At 36.9% G+C, this 22,074-nt stretch overlaps 1 protein-coding gene across 8 annotated transcripts in view; it reads right to left on the reverse strand.

Moving 5' to 3' along the window:
* LOC144302912 (olfactory receptor 4F3/4F16/4F29-like) overlaps nt 1-21,949 on the reverse strand; it is a 113,063-nt gene extending 91,114 nt beyond the window's left edge. The window contains exons 1-6 of one of the 8 annotated variants that reach the window (XR_013369907.1): nt 21,435-21,949; nt 20,685-20,759; nt 14,015-14,232; nt 13,317-13,430; nt 6,574-6,676; nt 3-3,191 (exon numbers count right to left, since the gene is read on the reverse strand). Coding sequence is in view for 3 of the 8 variants with exons in the window: in XM_077880429.1 (XP_077736555.1) it covers nt 16,529-17,470 (942 nt within the window). In the remaining 5 variants the exon portion in view is untranslated. The other 7 variants (XR_013369909.1, XR_013369908.1, XR_013369910.1 and 4 more) reach the window with 7 other exon arrangements.
* Nucleotides 21,950-22,074: the final 125 nt, after the last annotated feature.

The raw sequence follows: 22,074 nt of genomic DNA on the forward strand, positions 1-22,074 counted from the left end.
ATCATAAATAAATAAAAAACTTTAAAAAAAAATTAAAATACCTTTCTCCCCATCTTCTTATCTCCTCCTTACATTCAAATTAAATCAGTTCTTTTTTATCTTTCTGGAATTTCTAATTATTTTATATATTATGCCTTAGTCTATACCCCTCCCTATTTGGTTTCCTTCATGATTTCTATCCCATTGTCTTTATCCTACATGCTTTAAGATATCATTGCACCTAACATTCTAGCCTCAAATATAAATTTCAAGAATAATCATCCTTTGTTTAAATTCATCACAACTGTTCAGTTCCAAAGGGTCTTGTTTATATTGCTCATGAATCCCTTTACATGCTAGTATTTCTTTTTATTGAAATTAGCTTCTACTTCTTCCAACAGCCTTGTGTCCAATATCAGATTAATATCACATATATTTAGAACATGCTTTATACATATAAATTCCAATATCTGAGATGAAATTTCAGAAGTCATCTATATAATCTGTCTGATTTCAAGATTTATTCAATATATCCAGTCCAGTCTGGTACTGTTTTTGCTTCTCTAAACTCTCAGGGATATAAATACCACCTAATCCAAAGTGTTAGACTCCTTGTTAGGTGTTGTTGGAATAATAATAGAAAATTGCCTAAAAACCTGTGAAGTAAGTAAACATCGTGTCAATAGGGTTTGAAGTAAACTATGACTCTCAATTACAATATTTTTATGTATTGCTTTACGTTAAAGTGATTAAAGCTGACTTGAGAATTTGATTTTGTTTTGAGCGTTTGCTTTTTTTTAAGGCTCCAAACTAAGAATTAATCTCATCCAAATATTTTCTGTCACAGTGGAGGTTGATCTTGAAGACAAGTGAAATTTTTCCTCACGATAACAAAGAACTAGAATTTAAAATAAAAATCCAATCCTGTTATCTTCTATATATACAAATTTGGGTATTGCATAGTTTATTTAAGTTGGTTCATTTATTTTTCTTCCTATGTTTCTTGTTCTGGAGAGACAGATGTAAAATATTGGTTAAAAGTGAAGAATCACAAACCAGACCACTGGGTTTAAACTTGCCTTAACACTTGCCCTTCCACTAACCCTTGGAAGAGGATTTCAACTCTCTCCATGTTGACCTCAGTCTGTACTTTCTGATTAAGTCTTCTTTCCAGCTTATGTCTTAGTTTAGATAACATACCCCCGCAGGCAAAGCTTCCTCTGATGGGAACCAAAACTACCCCCTTTAAGCAATAGGGCCTGCCCAGACACCAGCATGACCCCATGTGATTGACCTAAAGACAATGAGCCACCTGACCTCTACTGCCCACTTGCAGATACCCTCTGACCTTTGTCCCACATTTTCCTTACATAAACCTAGAAGTTTTTTCAGCACTTTGGAGACAATCTTTGAGATGTTAGTATGCACTCATCCTTCTGCCTTTGGGTTTTGCCAATAGTGAGTGGCCAAACCCGGTCTAAATGGTACCCCCCATATCCAAGTGCTCTTGCTCCCCTGAGGCCCAGTTACACCCTGACCTCAGATAACTTACTTAATCTTATTGTGTCTAAGTTTACTAACCTGTTCAATTGGAGTAATAATAGTCTAATCTCAAAAAATGCTATGAGTAAAGAACTTAGAACAGTATTGGACACATAGCAAAAATTAAGTAACTGTTAACTGTAATAATGTTATTATAAACACCCTCAGTTCACTGAACTCTCAGACTTGTCTTTTTGTCATTCCCTCGTTTTCACCTTTGTTCACTGTATACATTTATCTTGCCTTGTTCTACTCCTAATGGATTTCTTTTATATTCTAATTATGCCCTCCCCAAAAGCTTGACCACTATGTCAAAGGCAGTGGATATGAAAAGGCTTAATACTTTCATTAGCATACAAATGCTAGTTGAATCTAAGTAGGTAGGTGTATCACTCATTCAATTCTATCCTAAACAGTAGTCATATTTCCCATAGTCTACTAAACACTGTCACCTAAATGCTTATATGTCAATCTTGTATATGTGGAATTTCACATGACTACCACAAAGCCAGTAATCATCTCTCCCTTCCCCAGGCAGGCAGCTTTTCTTTCAAATCTAGTATGGTATTATAAGCATCTTATCCACTCGGCTCTTCTCAGATCCTCCACTTACTTTTTTACTAGTAATTACCAAAACTCTACTATACAGGACAATTGATATCTCCCAATCTAACCTGAATATGGCCATCAGATGACTCTTCCTAAATAGCACTTTGGTATTGTAACTACCACCACCAAAATATGTTCAGTAGTTTTCATTGCTTCTGAAAGTACAAAATCCTAATTTAGAGTGTGCGGCTACAATTTGGCTCTATACCATCTTTCCAGGATGCTTCTATGTTCAAGAAATATTTATTCCTCCTTAATACTATCTACTCTAGGGGTGCCTGGGTGGCTCAGTCCATTTTAAGCATCTGCCTTAGGGTCCTGGAATTGGGTCCAGGGGTGGAGCCCTGCAGTGGCCTCCCTGCTCAGTGGAGAGTCTGCTTCTCTCTCTGCCCCTCCTTCCTGCTCTGCTCTCTATCTTGCTCTTTCTCTCTCTCTCTCTCTCTCTCTCAAGTAAATAAGTAAAATATTTTTTAAAAAATACTATCTGCTCTATCAGCTCACCTATAGGTGACTTTCTCTTTAGCTCCCTGCATTCTGACAGCTATCCCCTCAACCTTTATACTGGTCTCATTGATGTGGGGCCACTGATTATATACTTTTTAGTTAGTGAGACCTAGGGATAATGTAAGTCTCTAAGGAATCTATATATACTGAAAGCAGGGTCTCCAAGACTTTGGAGGGCTATTTATTGTCAAGATAAGGTTATTCTTCATTGCTTTAGTAAAGCATTAGTCATGAGACCCTTTAGATATGTGTTAGTGGGTCACATGTTGCAAGATGATTGTTATATCTGGAGGTTTGCAGTTATCAGAATGAAATTACATTAAGCAAAGCAAAGCTACTTTGGTCGAACATTAAGGTTGTAGGAGTGTTATGCCCTGTATGTGTCAAGCATTTATCAGTGGGCTACACATTGTAAGGAGACTTCATTTTAGCTACAATTCTCTGCTTGCCTTTGTTCCCCTCATCATCATGAAGATCATTAAATATCTTGAGGTAGCTAAATCTTCATCCTTATGATCTCTCTGCATCATTTCATACTGTTCACCATTTCCTACATTCTGGAAAATATGATACATAGTGGGGTGTTCAGAGACTTTGTCATTTTTCTCCCTATTGGTAATGTCTAGTCTATAGGCTGGACCTAATAAAATAATCTCACAAATTAGAATTTTAACTGGAATCATCAACATAAGGAAGGACTTAAATCTTTATGGATTTACATTCTCATTATGTCGTACACCTGAAACCAATATACTATTATATATCAATTAAACTTCAGTTTTTGAAAAGACAAAAAAAAGTTTAGCCAAAAGAGGAATATTTAAAAGGCAGAGAAGAACTAGAAGTAGAAGATGACGGTCAGTGCAAACATTACTGGAAGCTTGAGTTGTCACTCCACAGGGAAAAAAAATGGGTTAATTTTTTTTTTCTATCTGGTTTACAGTTGAAGAGAAAGATCAAAAGTTATTCCCGGTACAGGGGCCAGAGACATTCTGTTCATTGAACATACAGAAAGATTCATAAGGAAAAAGTAGATAGTAGAATCTCTGATATTAATATAATATTATTTTAAAAGATCCACTTCCAATAGTTAGGAAGATCATTTTACTTAATTTCCCTCTTCCCTGAGAATTCTTTTGTGGATACAATTGGGGGAAAAAAATTCTAACTAGAGTCATTAACAAATGAAAGGATTTCAATGTCATAGCTTAAGGCAGAATGTGCCTAAATACACGGTGCATAACTTAACTTTAAGTATATGCAAACGTGTAAATTCTAAAGCCTACTTTGGGCATCCTTTTGGGGTTTTTTCTTGTTGCTTTTGTTGTTTTGTTTTGTTTTTAGTTTTTGTTTTCGTTTTTGTTTTGGGCATCCTTTTGAGTGTTTCCTAAATGATATTCTTCACTCCTCTCCAAACCTCAGATATAATTTACTTAGGATAATTATTTGGGAGTAATTACTTTTGCTGTAACTTCCATATAGATGGAAACTATTATCATCTACCATATAGTGATCCTTTGACACATGTGAAAAATGCTGAAGGGACCATAAAACTACTGATCAATCAACTAAATCTACTGATCAGCCATATAATTTTTTTAAACTCTTACACATCTTCTTCTTAATCTTATGATACCCAGAATAAATACTTCAAATTTTTTAATTTGAGTATAGTTGGCATACATTGTTATATTAGTTTCACAAATACTTTTTACTAATGGTGTCTTTTTTTTCTCAACTCTCTTTAACATATTAGCAGTTCTCTGATTCTCTTCACTGTCTACACATCATTTCTATTTCCTTAATGTTCTGAATCTTGGTTGTAAAACATTGGTATGAGTCTCTCTAATTATAAATATAATACAATTATTTCCTAAATGTTACAAGTCAGACTTCTGTTAATTCTGGCCTCATATTGGTTTTAGGTTATATATTATATTAGTATTATATATAATACCTGTACTACATCCTCTGGAAATAAAGATGCTATATGTTAGAATATCATTAGTCCTTATGATTAGCCATATGAGTTATAAAGTCATCTGAATTAAGAATGTTTCAATTCTCTCACATAATTATAACTAAGACAATTTTCTTCTGTCCTACCATGAATGCTGCTATTTTTTATCTTGTTTCATTAATCATTTTCTACAGGATATGAGTACCAAAATTTATACCATCAGTTGCTTTTTTCTAAAAGTTTATGGCCTCTAAAAACCTTTCACATCTTTTGTTGTACAATACACAGGGGAAAGTACAGGAAAGAAAATATGATCCATATTTTACAAATTAGAAAATAAGAACTCAAAGAGATTAAACGAATTGCATAATTTTGCATAGCTAAGTGTCAAATTTAAGTCCAATTCTTGGAATTGTTGTAAAGAGCAAGTGAATAAAAGAAGTATGTGAAGAAAATGACAAAATTTTAACACTTGCTATCTTCCTATGAAGGGACTGTGGGTGATTTTTTTCCCTTCCTTATACTTTCATAAATTTTCTACTTTGCACATCTATTTCTCTTTTTAAAAAATATTAATTGAAAAAAAAACAAGTTGAGGGCTTCTGGGTGGCTCAGTCAGCTAAGCTTTGGCTCAGGTCACACACGTTCTTAGGGTCCTGGTACCTCAATGGCTCCCTGCTCACCTGCTTAGCAGGGAGTGTGCTTCTCCCTTCCCCTCTGCTTCACCATCCTCACCCCAGCTCACGCGCTCACACTCTCTCTCTCTCTCAAAAATAAATAAAATCTTTAATTAAAAAAAAAAAAAGCAAGTTGACTCCAGAGTTCAGCCTCTTCACTAAACTGCTCTGTGAGTCGCTGACAACCTACTGTCAAAAATAACTTCAAGGGGGATCACCCTGGGTGGCTCAGTGGTTTAGTGCCTGCCTTCCAACCAGGGCATGATCCTGTAGACCCAGGATTGAGTTCCATGTCAGGCTCCTTGCATGGAGCCTACTTCTCCCTCTGCCTGTGTCTCTGCCTCTCTCTCTCTCTCTCTGGGAGTCTCTCATGAATAAATAAATAAAATCTTTTTTAAAAAAAACCTTCAAGGGCATGAGAAAGTAGCTTCTACTACCAAGGTACTTGAAAGAAGTTCATAGAAGAAGGTCTTAGTGTCTACCTCCTCTTCTCCAGCTCTTCTACCATCTACTATCATACTGCCTTCTATGACTTCTCAGTTGTCTACTACCCACATGCTGTTTCTGGCTGTCTAAGACCTTCACTATGTCATTCTCACCCAGATCTAATGTCTTTTTTTTTTTGTAAGATTTTATTTATTCATGAGAGATGCAGACACACACACACACACACACACACACACACACACACAGGCAGAGGGAGAAGCAAGCTTCCTGCGGGGAGCCTGATGCAGGACTGGATCCCAGGACCCAGGGATCATGACCTGAGCCAAAGCCAGATGCTCAACCACTGAGCCACCCAGGCACCCCCAGATTTAGTTTCTAAGTTCCTAGCCTCCAGTGTTATCCTTTCAAGGACCTTTCAATTAAACTATGTACATGCTAAGCCATATCCACATAAGGTGTTAAAAAGAAATCAATGGTTACTTGGATTTGTATAAATTTAACTCATAAAATTTTCATTTTAGTTATATATGTCCATAACTGTGCCATGCTTCCTGACTATTCTAGGCTACTCCAACTCTTCCACTCTCAATCTGCCCTCTTTGCACAGAAGGAGACATTAACAACTTGGCACTCAACTTCTGAAATGTTACCTATACCTAATCTTAGCTCCCTATGGTGAAATTTTCACATGAAAATTGTAGTTTACTGCATTCCACTTACTGTTTCATCTATATTGCACCAAAAAACAAAACAGATGAATCTTCTCTGAGCCCTATAAATGGCTTACACTAAATGCTAAAAATGTCATTAATCTTATTTGCAAAGAAAGGCAGTGGGAACCAGACTCTTTCTTACCTGAGTTAGATCAAAGAATCTAATCTTCCAATTGGTAGTAGATCAATTCCTTCCAAATTTTGTGACAAGATAGAGAGCTTCCATTATGTAAAAACTATAATTTCTAAAAGAGAAAAATAAGAATTCGTTTAATGGATACTGAGGGCCATATGACAGAAATTGGGAGTGCATAAAACTTAGAACTGAAAATATCATTAGGCATTTGCCACAAAAACTAAAAGAAAATACAGAATAGGGGAACAGAAAAGAATAAGAAATAGAAAAGATGAAATACGCTGTTTCTTCCTCCTGGAACATCCTCTTCTAGTCAAAATCTCACCTTTGATTCACAATCCAGTTTATTTAATCCTCCAAATACCCTTAGCAATAACTTCACCAGTGACCTTAGCAAGAGCTGGAGTTGGTTCATCTTGATACTCCTGCCCAGAATAAATATAATCACAAATATGTGGAATAACAATTAATAACAAACTGTGTATTCAGTTAGGAGAGGAAATAATTACTGAGCAATCATTGGAGAAAGACCCAAGAGTAGGTTGGATTAATGTTCAGTCTGCTAAACTGAATGTTCAGTCTGCTAAAACATTTGTTTTGCATGCATTTTACATGATAGTATTTGAAGTTGGAGCATTTTTCTAGGTTGAGGGAGGACAATTTCACAATTTTGACTGGGATTGTAACCTTTTCCAAAACAAAGAGCTTAATATTGTTTTCCTCAAGTAAAACAGATTCTAATCAGCAACCTTGAATACTGATGACCAAATGATGGTGTGAGTCTTGGGAATAGCCAACCTTTTCTTGATTATATTTGCTTGGGAATTATTCCTGGGATTCCACATTGATTTTCCCCATGGGGAATTAAAAAGGGTAATAGTGTCTCAGATAGTTGTACAGAAATATTTTTGCTTTAAAATGAATCAGTAAAGGGGTGCCTGACTGGCTCAGTCAAAAGAGTGTGTAACTCTTAATCTCAGGGTCATAAATTACACTGTCACATTGAGTGTAGAGATTATTTACATAAATACATACAAACATAGATACATACATAAACATTTTTTAAAATAATAAGAAACAAAATTAATCCATAGAAGTACCTAAGAAATCCAACACATTAGAATGCTTGAGAAGCAGCTAGAAAGGGAAAGAGTACTACTGTACTTTAGTACTAACTAGAGATTTCATGGCAAAAACACTCATCAATGAGAACAAGGAGGTAAAAGCAAATGAAAAATCACAGGACAAAAAGCTATATCTTACTTTAGCAATCTGGGCTTTCTAGATGATTTTCAGTCCCACAAAATTCAAAATCCAAGACCTTAGACTACATAAATCCATCAGGGTGTTATCAAGTGACAAAGTGGTAACTACCGGGGTATAAAAGGAATTATGTCAGAAAATCTTGAAATAAATACACCATTTCCAGAAAAGCCTTCCTTGACCACATTTAACAAAAGAGATTCTTATACTTTGCTTTCACTGTCTTCTGCTTCTATTATCAACATCTTTGGGTATTATTGTTCAGATATTATTGCCTCATATTAACTCTTGCAAAGAACTACAACTGATTGGCTCCAACACCACCACCACACTCTGCCATAATCTGACTAGTAAACAAGCAGAGGTACACACAGTGCAAAACACATAGTCAATATTTAATAAATATTAATTTTAAAAATATTTGACTAATTTTTTTCTAATGTAGTTTAGAATAATTTTTACAATTGATCAATAATAGGCTCAAAATATATAAATAAAAAATTCATTAAGAAAATTCTTTTTTGCATAATAGAAAACTTCAATACATATCTTACACATCTATACGTCAAGTAGACAAAAAAACAGCAATGCTATGGTTTTGAACACTACTAACAATTGAATAATCATGATCTAGTTAAAATATGTGGAACTCGGGGATCCCTGGGTGGCGCAGCGGTTTGGCACCTGCCTTTGGCCCAGGGCGTGATCCTGGAGACCCGGGATCGAATCCCACGTCGGGCTCCCGGTGCATGGAGCCTGCTTCTCCCTCTGCCTGTGTCTCTGCCTCTCTCTCTCTCTCTCTCTCTGTGACTATCATAAAAAATAAAATAAAATAAAATAAAATATGTGGAACTCTGTACCCAACAATTTAAAAATACACTTTTTTTCAAATATACATGGAATAATTACAAAAACTGACCAAGCAAGAGGACGTAAGGTTTTTTTTAAGATTTTATTTATTTATTCATGAAAGATACAGAGAGAGAGGCAGAGACATAGGCAAAGGGAGAAGCATGCTCCCAAGTTAGAAAATGAATAGAATAAACTAAAAAAAAGTAGAATATATAAGAGCAGAAATCAAAGATCATGAAAATAAATATAAAACAAAGAAGAAAAGGCCAGAAGTTGGTTCTTTCAAAAGATTTGTAACTAGACAATACTCTTGTTAACTTGATTGAGCAAGAGAAAATTATATATTTGTATATCTTCTTTGGAGAAATATCTGTTCAAGTTCTTTGCCCATTTTTTTCAGAAGCCCATATGACTTTTACTGTCTATAAATGTAACTTCTTTATTGAACATCATAAAAGAACTTTTACATTAAATGTCATTCATTATTAATTTCCATATATTGGATGCTATATGCATAATGTTACAGAGTATATACTTAAAAATATTTGTATAATTGTTCTAAATTTAAAGTATTATTTGTCATGTAAGTGATATATGAATCTTAATAGGTTGTTTTAAAAGGTATAATTTAACAGTGCCAATGATATGATAATAATATGTCTAAGTTAAATTTAAATAGGTCGGCAGCCCCGGTGGCGCAGCGGTTTAGCATCGCCTGCAGCCCAGGGAGTGATCCTGGAGACCCGGGATCGAGTCCCACGTTGGGCTCCTTGCATGGAGCCTACTTCTTCCTCTGCCTGTGTCTTTGCCTCTCTCTCCAGCTGTGTCTCTATGAATAAATAAATAAAATCTTTAAAATAAATAAATAAATAAAAAATAAATTTAAATAGGTGAAACAGAAAACTATGGGCACAAAGTCTAGCCTTTCCTCTCAGAAATTTGGGACTTTTTAAAACTATTTTATTTATTTGAAAGAGAGAGCAAGTGAGAGACAGAGTATAAGCAGGGTGAGGAATAGAGGGAGAAGCAGACTCCCTGGCGAGCAGGGAGCCCAATGTGGGCTTGATCCCAGGACCCTGGGATCATTACCCAAGCCAAAGGCAGATGTTTTACCAGCTGAGCCAACCAGGTGCCCCAGAAATTTGGAGCTTTTTAAAAATTGTCTGAATGATTTAATCTTTTTATGCTCATGAAGAAGGGAAAACTCAAAATCATCTGTGAGAGATCTTCTTGTAGTTGAAATTTTTCTGCATCCCACTATTTACAACAATGGTTTCTTCTACAAAATCTCCCAAGAAATATATTCTCTTAGGTCTTTACCCATTTTTTAATCTAGTTTTGGGGTTTTTGCTGTTGAGTTGAGGCCCTTCTTTATTTTATAAATTTACCCCTTATGAGATATGTGGTTTACAAATATTTTCTCCCATTCCACAGGTTGTCTTTTGACTCTGTTGATTACTGCCTTTGCTGTACAGAGACTTTCCAGTTGGAAGTAGTCCCACTTGTTTATTTTTGTTTTTTGTTTCTTGTGTACTATTGATGTTCTAGCCAATAAATTATTGCCAAAACCAATGTCAAGAAGCTTTTCCCCTAATGTCTTTTCCTAGAAGTTTTATAGTTGCAGATAGATGGACATTTAAACTTTTAACTATCATCAATTGATTTTTGTGTGTGGTGTAAGTTAGGGATCCATTTTTGTTGTTGTTAACCTTCAAAATAAAGCTGCCAGTTATTTTACCAGCAAAAAGATGGGCTTATTTAGGAATAGCAAAGAAAATTTGGGAGAAGCACTCTATAGCAAAGCCATAGGCAAGTCTAGAGAACAAAGGAGAGGAATAATTTTTTTCTCAGAAGAAAGGGTGGGGAGGGGAAGTTGGGAAGGACTGTTATAAACAAAAAGGCCACTGGACTAAACTGGGACTTCAAAGTATAGTGGCTTCTAAATGGCTGAGTTTTGACAGTCCTTTATAAGCTGGGCTGTGGCTGGAGGAGGGGAAAACCTACCTACCCTCTGCTGGGATAGTAAAGTACCATCCAGTGCAAGGTCCTTCTCTTCCTCTTGTATTTGCAATTGGAAACAAGTGGTAGGACATGAGAGCTCCACCTATTGGCCTTCCCACTCCACTTTAGTGAGGTATCCTTACATTAATTTTCGTGTTTTGCATATGAATATTCAGGTTTCCCAACATCATTTGTTAAAAATATCATCCTTATCTCATTGTGTATTCTTGGCACTCTTAAAGATTGTTTGACATTCACACAAATGGGTTTATATCTTGGCTCTATGCTCTGTTCATTGGTCTATATGCCTGTGTTTATATCAATACCATACTGTTATAATTATTGTAGCCTTGCAGTATTTGAAATGATTAATTTGAAATCAAAAAGTGTGATGCCTCCAATTTCTTCTTCTTTCAAGATCATATAAATGGTAAGTAGGCATCTGAAAATATGCTCAACATCATTAATTATTGAGGAAATGTGAATCAAAACTATATTGAGAAATGATCTCACACCTAATAAAAAGACTATCATCAAAAAAAAAAAAAAAAGATAAGTGTTGATGAGGATGTAGACAAATTGGAACACCAGCACTCCTGCTGGGAATGTAAATAGTGCATTCCGTATGCAAAAAAGTGGTTCTTCAAAAACAGCAGTTCTTCAAATAATTAAGAATAGAATTACCACATCAGTATCTCAAAAAGATAACTGCACCCCCACATTTATGGCAACATAATTCACAGTAGCCACGATATAGAAACTGCCAAGTATCCACCAACGAATGAGTGGGTGAGGAAAATCTGATATTCATATTCAGTGGGATGGTATTTAGCTTTGGAAAGGAAGGAAATCCTGCCATTTGTGACAACATGAATAAAACTGAAGGACATTATGCTCAGTGAAATAGCCATTCACGGGACCAATACAAGATTTGCCATATATGAGGGATCTAACATAGTCAAACTTACAGAAGCATAGAATACAATAGTGATCGCTAGAGTCTGGGAAACAGACAGTTGTTTTCCACTGGGTACAAAATTTCAGCTATTTTAGATGAATGAGTCCTAGATACCCACTTACAGCACAGTGTCTGTGATTAACAATATGGTGTTGTACCTTCAAAATTTGCTAAAAGGGTAGACATGGTAAGTGTTGTACCTCACACACGCAAAAAAGTAAAGTAAAACTAAAGGACACACAAGGAAACTTGGGGAGGTGTTTCATATCATCTATTACTTTAATTGTAGTGATGGCAGCATGGATGTTTCCATTGATGTTATCCAACTCATAAAATTGTACACATTAAATATGTGCAATTATTTGCATATTAAAGTACACCTCAGTGATACACAGAATACACAGAGAAAAGAACAAATGAAGACATGAGACAGAAACAGAGAAGGAAAATCGACTAGGAATATATCTCAACATGGTATAGATATATCATTTTTTAAAAAGTAATGAAACTACTATAAAAAACTTGATACCAATGAATTTTAAAATGGTAAGGATGAAATAGACAAATTCCTTAAAAATATATTCCTAATTCTCTCTTCAGTGAGTCCTAATAAGTATATATATATCTTTAAAGAAGAATGTATGTAAGCTTTAAAAATGAGCAAAAATTAAACAACATTGTAGATTATATACTTCTTTAGAACAATTGTGTTTCAAACAAACAAAAGAAGCATAAACCAAAAAAATCCAGGCTAGTGATTGTTTTGGGTGAAAAAGCAAGGGATAGGGGTTGGAAGAGCAGATCCAACAAGAGATAGGCTCACACATATTTATTTTATTATGCTTTCTAGCTCAAATATATGTTACAGATTTTGTAAATATGTAATATTTCATTTAGAAAGTAGAAAAAATCAATGAGATCAGTAGGTAGTATTTTTTATCTTTTGCATTTGCAGAGATTCAAGTTAATCACATATCCACTGTTTGCAAACATGGGGGAAACTCATGAGTAATTCACTTCTGGTGATGGAATTTCAAATCAACTCAATCACCTTAGAGGGCAGTTTTGCCATATTTAATCAAGCCTTACGAATACTTTTTGGCACAGCAATTTCATTTCTATCAAGTGATTATGAGGAAGTAATCAAAGCTATGTGTATATAAAATGGTACATCAATATCTTTCATAGCAGAGTTGTTGAAAACTAAAAATTAGAAATAACTAAAAATTAGAAGAATTGACTAAAGCAATATGGCTACATCCATCCACTGGATTACCACACAGTGACCAAGAACTACATGCTAGAGGTAGAATTATCAGCATAAGAGATTTACACATCATATCGTTAAATGACTCACATATCATATTGTTAAATGAATTTTAGAACAACGTGGTCCTATTTTGTATGATTTTTCAAATGCATAAAGGAAAATCCTAAAAGAAATATAACAAAATTTTGACAATTACATGTGAGTGAAATGATTTTCAGTTATTCTTCTTTTCTCTTCCTTGTGCTTATCTTTATGTAACCTACAAATGTACTTTAGATTCCACAAGTTTGTTATTATGAATAAGTTCAACATTTGTGCTAAATCTATGAGATTTTTCCTATTTCATTCCATTCCTTGTGATTCAGAATGAAAGAGTTGTTTCTCTCCCTCTCCGCTTTTATTTACCATTTGTTCCCCAGACAAAAACAAGTAATCATTGACTTCCCACTGTAGGTCAGGCATCCATCTGGGTACAAAGATAAAAAAAATCTTGTTTTTTGCTTTATGGACCTTCTTTCCCTGTGGACGGAAACAAAAAATAGTTAATAAAACAGCGCAATCATTCAAATGGAGACGCTCAAACATAGCATATGATAGAAACTGACTGGAGAACAAAGGCAAGAGGGCACTTCTCTAGATAGGAAGTCTTTTCTTGGAGTTGACACTCGGGTTGAACTTGAATGATGAGAAAGAGCCAACCCTGCCTTTACCCAGGCAAAAGTCTTTGCAAGTGAATGGAAATACAGTGTACAGGTCTCAGGCCATGAGAGTATTGGTGTTTTCCAACAACAGGAAGTCCAAAATGGCTAAGAAGAGCAATAAAGGGTCAATGAAGTTGGCAGAGCCAGATCTCGTCAGCTTTAACCAATCCGGGTCAGACAGTGAGGTAGATAGAGTAGGTATGCATCCCCCATCTTGCTGTGCTGTCAACCTGCCCAAAGCTTCCAGAGCTCCCCATGAGCTTCCCTTCTTCCTAGGGCATGCACACACCCAGCACAGACTGGTCAGCATGGGGTCTAACCACTTCCATGACATTCACAAATTCATGAATTCCCTCTACTAAACCCTGTTGTTGAGTCTGCCCACCCTGTCACACCCCTTACTTTCATGAAGTGCTTTTCTTTTTTTTATGAAGTGCTTTTTGTAGCCTCAGAGATGGATCATCCTTTCGTACAATTCAGTTGTATACGTCCTTATTTTTTAAGACGCCATTTCTTTGAGAGAGACAGAGAGCACACATGCAAGCATAGGGAGAGCGGCAGAGGGAGACAAACTCAAGCCGACTCCCTGCTGTATGTGGACACTCGGTAAATCCCGGGACCTATGAGAACATGATCTGAGTCAAAATCAGGCATGGAGCACTTAACCAACTAAGCCACCCAGGCACCCCAAGTTATATCCTTCTCACACAATTTTCTACAGTTCCTAGCATAGGATTTAGAACATAGTAAATATTCAATACCTTTTTTGGTTAATTGAATTTCTATTTATTTAATTTTTTTTATACCCTAGTCAGCTTGTTAACTTCTTCCAGCATATTAGAGAAAAAAAAGAACACCAGAGATAACCAAGACAGGCTTCTTAGAACTATTGCACAGAGCTTTAGGATGCAATTTGAATATGAAAGGAAGTATATAAAGTAAATCAAATTGTGGCATTTTGAAGTCTGTATTCAACGACTTTTATGTTTAAAATCCTTCAGTCCTGGGCCACCTGGTGGCTCAGTCAGCTAAGCATCTGCCTTTGGCTCAGGTCATGATCTCAGAGTCCAGAGATGGAGCCCAGCATCAGGTTCCCTGATCAGAAAGGAGCCTGCTTCTCCCTCTCCTGCTTCTTCCCCTGATGGTTGCTCTCTCTTTCTCTCTCTCTGATGCTCCTTCCCTCTCTCAAATAATAAAGTATGTTTAAAACTAAATAAACAAATAAATAAAATAGAATACTTTAGTCCTGTAGGAAAAGTGTGTTTCTCCATCAAGGTCTGATAAATGGATTTTTTTATATATATTTTTTATTTATCTATGAGAGACACACACACTCAAACAGAGGCAGAGACACAGGCAGAGGGAGGAGCAGGCTCTATGCAGGGAGCCCGATGTGGGACTTGACCCCAGGTCTCCAGGATCACGCCCTAGGTGGAAGGCAGTGTTAAACCACTGAGACACCCGGGCTGCCCTGATAAATGGATCTAGAAAGGAAAGGAAATAATTTGTAGAAAGCATGGAAGAATGTCATCAAAACTGAGAAGTGGTTTTAATGTTTTATTTCATTTCATTGCACAGGCACTTATATAACACTCTAGATCAAGGATTTTGTAAGCACTTGACAACTACTAGCTTGGTGAAGCCTTATAAACTTATGAGGAAGGTATCTACCATAAAGGAACTGCCTTTTCAGTAAGTCAAAAACAAAGATCAGAAATTTCAGGGATCCCTGGATGGCTCAGCAGTTTAGTGCCTGCCTTTGGCCCAGGGCATGGTCTTGGGGTTCCGAGATTGAGTCCCGCATTGGGCTTCCTGCATGGAGCCTGCTTCTCCCTCTGCCTGTGTCTCTCCCTCTCTCTGTCTCTCTGTGTGTCTCTCATGAATAAATAAATAAAATCTTAAAAAAAGAAAAATTCAGATGGTTCAACTTACCTCTATTTTACAGATGACAAAATTTAGGCATAAGGAAGTTAAGCAATCTATGTGTTAGTCAAAACACAAAGCTAAGATTTAAAGTCAGGCAGTCTGGCCCAAGAGAGTGTGCTCTTAACCATGTCACTATAAAAGAAGACAGGTTACCTACTTCTGAGGAATCATTGCTGATTTCATTATAATTAGGGTAAGGATTAGCACTACCTGGGACAAAATTAATAAACCGGTCCTTGTCTTTGCTCATTACCAGGTCCCCATTATTTAACTCCCTGACAGTACAGGAATACAGCTTTTGAAAGTACTGGAGTAATTATAAAGGTTAATGCATAATTGTTACTGCATTGGTTGAAAAGTTTAAGAAGCCATAAACCAGTGGTCCAATGTCAGGCTGATGTTGTGATAAATACACACACAAACACACACACACTTCAAAATAACTTTAGTTCTTTGCTTTCATTTACTAAAGGACAATATATATTGAAAGGTAAGAGACAGACAACAATATCTCTTTAAAATCCTGTTTTTGTCTTTAATTTCTTCACACACTATAGCTACTCTCACACGTCTCACTATACAAACTCAAAAGAAAAAAACACTATCCCTAAAACTGCAATTTTCTAATATTTCTAAAGCACTTTTCTTCAGATGCTGCATTACAAACCACAAAATCATTCTGACAAGGAAAGATACTCCTGGGAACACAGAGTAGGAAAAGATAAAGAAGAAGCCAGTCCAAAATCCTCCTTATCAAGGAGAGGCAAGAAAATGTACAAACAATTGTATATTAATACTTTTTATTCTGTCATATTTCATAAGGAATCAAACTATATCCTCCTTGGTTATGGACAGAAAACACAGTAAGAAAATCCTGGAATCAATAATTAAACTAGTCAGTAGACCACCCATGGTGCTGTGTTTCCTTGGATTCATGTCTGCAGCAACGGCAGGGAATATCAGAGATGCCTGTCTTCCTTGATATCAAAGTCACTTAAACAGCTTCTGGAAGCTCAACACCTGACTGAATATTCTCCTCATGGCCACTTTCATCTCTTTATTCCTAAAAGTGTAGATGGCAGGGTTCAGAAATGGAGTAATAATTACATCAAAAATGGCAAGGAACTTATCCACTGGCACTGTGGGAAATGGCCATGAGTACACAAAAATACATGGACCAAAAAATAAGACCACCACTGTTATGTGAGCTGACAGTGTAGAGAGGGCCTTGGACAAGCCACCTGAGGAACGTTGCCAAACGATGACCAAGATGAAGATATAGGAAATAACCAAAATGGAAAAAGTTCCCAGAGAGATGAAGCCACTATTGGCAGTGACCATGAGCTCTAATCTGTAGGTGTCTGTGCAGGCAAGCCTAATAAATCGAGGAAGATCACAGTAAAAGCTGTCCACCTCATTGGGGCCACAAAATGGCAGGTTTACAACAAACACCAGTTGGATCAATGAGTGGATGATCCCAATGGCCCAGGCCACCACCAGGAGTGAAATGCAAGTTCTGAAGTTCATGATGGCTAGATAGTGGAGAGGCCTGCATATAGCAACATAACGGTCAAGGGCCATGAAAATGAGCAGAACCATCTCAGTTCCTCCAATAACATGAATGAAGAACATCTGAGCAATGCAGCCTTGGAAAGAGATTACTTTTCTCTCCTTGAAAAAATCAGAGATCATCTTGGGAGCTGCAATGGAGGAAACCCATATGTCAATAAAGGAGAGGTTGGCCAGCAGGAGGTACATGGGGGAATGTAAATGTGAGTCAGAAATCACTGTGAGCACAATGAGGAGGTTTCCTAAAATACCTGTTACATAGAACACAGAGAAAACTAGAAATAGGACAAGCTGCATCTCCAAAGAACTGGTGAGTCCCACCAACACAATCTCAGACACTACCGAATTATTTCCTCCCCCCATAGTTGCAGTCACTTTGGGCTCCAAATTGGCCTGAAAGAACAGGAAAACACAAGAAATTGGGGTTAGTGACCATATCAGTCAAGGTTCCATTAGAGAAGCAGAACCACTAGGAGATGATATACTAAGGGATGTGTTAGTGTTTTGACCTTATATGACCATGGAAGCTGGTTCAGCAGTCTCTGTAAGTCTGTTATCTTTGCACCGGCTACCATAGCTTGAAGTCCACAGGACAGGCAGCCAGCAAGAGAAGATGGATGCACAGTGGAGGAAGGCGAGAATTAACTAGACCCCACAAGCAAAAGCTAAAGTCTCTGAGGTCAGACAAAAGTTAGTGCCAGTGCTCGTCGCCTCTAACCCCGATGGTGCAGATGTACTGCAGAAGCCAGGGCGCTCCACCACAGAGCTGAACGCACAGCTGGCCCACAAGTCAGACGAGCTCAAGAAGCCTCCCGAGGGAGGTGTGGCAGCTGCAGTTCTGGCCACTGCCTCACACCAATGAGACAAGCCAGCAGAGAAATGACAAAGTGTGTGAACTACAAGTAGGACAGCTGTTTCACTTTAACCTAGAAATATTGCAAAAGCATCTCCCTTACAATGTATTCTAGTTGGAAACATACAGAAAAAGGAATTTGAGAGTATGTAGTTCAATCTAGCTAAGCTGACACAACACAAGGCCACCATACTATCTATTTAAGAGAATATAGGGTCGCCTGAGAGGCTCAGTCACTTAAGGGTCAGGCTCTTGGTGTCAACTCAGGTCATGACCTCAGGGGCACGAGATTGAGCCCTGTATCCAGCCTGGCACTCATCAGGGAGTCTGCTTCCCCTCACTCTCTCTCTCTCTCTCCCCCTCTGCTCACCCTCAGACCCTTTCTCTCAAATAAATATATAAATCTTTTAAACAATATATTTCTAAAACAATGTACTTTTTAAAAAATTTTTTATTGGAGTTCAATTTGCCAACATTTAGCATAACACCCAGTCCTCATCCCGCCAAGTGCCCCCCTCAAGTGCCCATCACCCATTCACCCCCAACCCCCCTGTGGCTCCCTTTTCACTACCCCTTGTTCATTTCCCAGAGTTAGGTGTCTCTCGTGCTTTGTCACCCTCACTGATATTTCCCACTCATTTTCTCTCCTTTCCCCTTTATTCCCTTTCACTAATTTTTATATTCTGAAAATTAACTATCACTTCTTTCGCTGAGCAATTAGGACAAACCAACAAAATATCTCAGTCAGTATAATGAAGGTTTAAAAACATGATTAATCAAATTGAATTGTAGAGATCCCTGTCCCCAATATATGCAGAATACTCGAGCATTCAGAGAACACTACAAAACTTTACCATAGGCTGTATTAGAGAGTAAATCTTAACAAATTTCAAAAGATTGCTACCACACAAACCATATTCCAGCCCCAAAACATTTAAGGTAGTACCACTGACCAAAATATAACTGGAAAATCTTCCTGTGTTTGGAAATTAGGAAACACACTCGTAACTCCTGGGTCAAAGATGAAATCACAATGGAAATTGGAAAACATTTTAAACTGAGTCACAAAATATTTTTTTTAAGATTTTATTTATTTATTAATGAGAGACACAGAGAGAGAGGCAGAGACACAGGCAGAGGGAGAAGCAAGCTCCACACAGGAAGCCCGATGCGGGCTCAATCCTCCGGGACCAAAGGCAGGCGCTAAACCGCTGAGCCACCCAAAGATCCCCACAAAATATCTTTATACCAAATACTGTAGGATGCAGCTACAGCAATGTTTAGAGGGAGATATATAGTCAAACTGCTCATATTAGGCATTCTGGGGATTTAAGTTAAGGAACGTGATACATGTAGTGTTTTGGTTTTTTTTAAGGAACTAAGTCTAGAGAGGTCACTTAGAAATCATCTACATAGATATGATCATTGAAGCTCCAAGAAATATATGTATCTAGAGGAAAGGTCAAATATGCTATAAGAAAAGCCCAAGATTTAAAGTCTGGGAAAGGGACACCTGGGTAGCTCAGGGATTGAGCATCTGCCTTCAACTCAGGGTGTGATCCCGGATCCTGGGATGGAGTTCCACATCAAGTTCCCTGCAGGGAGCCTGCTCCTCCCTCAGCCTGTGTCTCTGCTTCTCTCTCTGTGTCTCTCATGAATAAATGAATTAAGTCTGGGAAAAAGAAACAAAAAACAAGGAAAGAAAACTTTCCTGAGAACCAGAGAGTTCAGGGCTCTAGAAGTCAGGAAATGAAATTATTTCAGAAGATAAATAGTGTTGCAGTGAAATCAAGAAAAATAAGGATCAATTCAGTGTTTCTGGGATCAATAATAAGAAAAATTGGTATTTGAAGGCAAGGCATTCTAGGAATTCTTCACTAATGTATTCTCAGTGCCTAGAATGTAACATGAGATGTGCCCCATAAATATTTATGGAATGAACAGTAGAGGAACAAACTCAAATTGCCCGGGGTTAAAGTTAAACATAGGTTGTTAGGAAAGTTAGTCTATTGAGCGTATACAATTTAAAAATAAAAGAGGAGAAGGATACTTGGAGAGAGCCCAAAATAAAAGGACTTTTTAATGAATAAACAGGAGAAGTGAACAGGAACAGTAGAGGAGAATATGAAGGTGCACAATAGCTGGAGGTAATTGGTCTGTGGAAAAGCAGACCAATTGTGGCTGTGGAAAAGCAGAAATGAATGAAATCAAAAATAAAGATCAAGAAGGCTTAGCCTTGCAAAATACAAGGGTCATGTATTGTTCAGTCAGGAAGGGAAAAGGAAAAGAATTTGTGAAGACACAAAGAAATATTATAATATTATAATATAATATTATAATATTATTTGTGAAGACAAAGAAATATTATATTATAATATTATATTATAATATAATATTTAAATATTATAATAAGGTTATTAAAACACAACCCCAAGATTCTAGGGCCTCTGTGTTTGGACCCCAGCACTAACTTACCCTATGGTCGCCAAATCAAACCCTTCCCCATCTCTGAATCTCTTTCCTTCCTTTTCTTCAAACTCTCTCTTCCAAATAAAAAATGTTGTTCTATCTATCATGAAATTTTTTTTTTCACAGCTCCATTGAAGTACCACCCATTTCATGAAACCTCCCCATTTATCCTAGCAGGGAAAAAAATCTTGTTCCCTCTCTTTCCTGTATCACTTCATACTTAGCACAGCATCTTTGGCCCTGCAGTATAGTTACATGTGCATGATTTGGTTTCTGTGTTTCCAAGCACTACAGGAGAGCACACCTGCATTATTCATTTCTGTCTTCATCCTAGGAGAGTTTCAGAGGGCAGAATTGTCAGTTTTAGGAAGTCAGTGTTTGCTAAATTAATTTGAATTAATTCCTTTGCAATTTCAACTTAAGTGTTTAAAATAAGATATTTTAGAAGATGAAGATAAAGAAAACATATAAAGAGAGAAGAATTATGGTGAGGAGTGGAGAGAAAAAATAATTTAATGATAAAACAGAAATTAAGCAAAGGGGTAAGTAATAGAGCAAGAGCAATAAAAAGAATCATGTAGAAGAGAAAGAGAAAAGGAAACAGAATGAAATTTCCCTCAAATTCTGAAACCAGAGACAAATATGCCCAAAAATACAGGAAAGGAATTAAAAACTAGCTTATATATTAAAAAGTCCAAACACTTCTAGCCACACCCCGTAAAAGTCCTTTAGAAAGATAAGCTAAAAAAAAGAAAGAGAAAGAGAGAGAGAGAGAAAGAAAGAAAGAAAGAAAGAAAGAAAGAAAGAAAGAAAGAAAGAAAGAAAGAGGCTAATCTCATAAAGACAAGGACCTGAATTTTCCTTCTCAGAAAATATTTGACAGAAAGCCTCATTCATCTACCACGGAGAATGACAGATCCTTAACTTGAAACCAAAGTTTTCCCCATTCTTTCCACTTCTTTTTTAATAAGACATTTCCCAAAATAATATTCTTCCCTTACTTACCTTTCCACCTCTCAGCTGTCCCTTCTCCAGGTGCAATGATGCAATGTAACTTCCAGTTTCTATCTCCTACTCCCAGTGAGTCTAGCTCATAGGGGGAAGAAATTGTGTATTTTTCTCTGTATTCCCGGAACTCTGGCTAATGTTCAAACTATAACAGATGCTGAAGAAGTATTTTTTGTTGAATGAATCAATGGATATACAAATAACCCAGATATCAAGGTTTTCTGAATTCTTCTGATAAGACCAGGGTCCAATTAAATAAATTAGAATATTTGACCTCAGCAATTACTTCAGATTTTTTTTCTCCTCAGTCATTTATTATAGTAACTAATTAAATGGTCAGTGCAGGAGGAGAGAACATGCAATTCCCGCTTCTTTGGCAAACACTGACTAAATTGGATAATTCTTTTTGCTTGGTCCACATAGAAGTTGTGATCCACAACCAAAGTCAGATACTATTACCAGCTCTGGTGTGGATGTTCACGGCCAAACTAATCTGAGCTAACTCTGTATATTCCATGTGCATTATGATGTCATTTACACTCCTGTGTGCCTCCTAGATTGTACCTGACCGTTCTACGTCATGGTTCTTACCCTTAAATACATGACACTGAGTACCTCTTTATCCCTGCCTAGAGAC

The sequence above is a fragment of the Canis aureus genome, chromosome 32, assembly GCF_053574225.1.
Source record: "Canis aureus isolate CA01 chromosome 32, VMU_Caureus_v.1.0, whole genome shotgun sequence".
Lineage (NCBI taxonomy): Eukaryota > Metazoa > Chordata > Mammalia > Carnivora > Canidae > Canis > Canis aureus.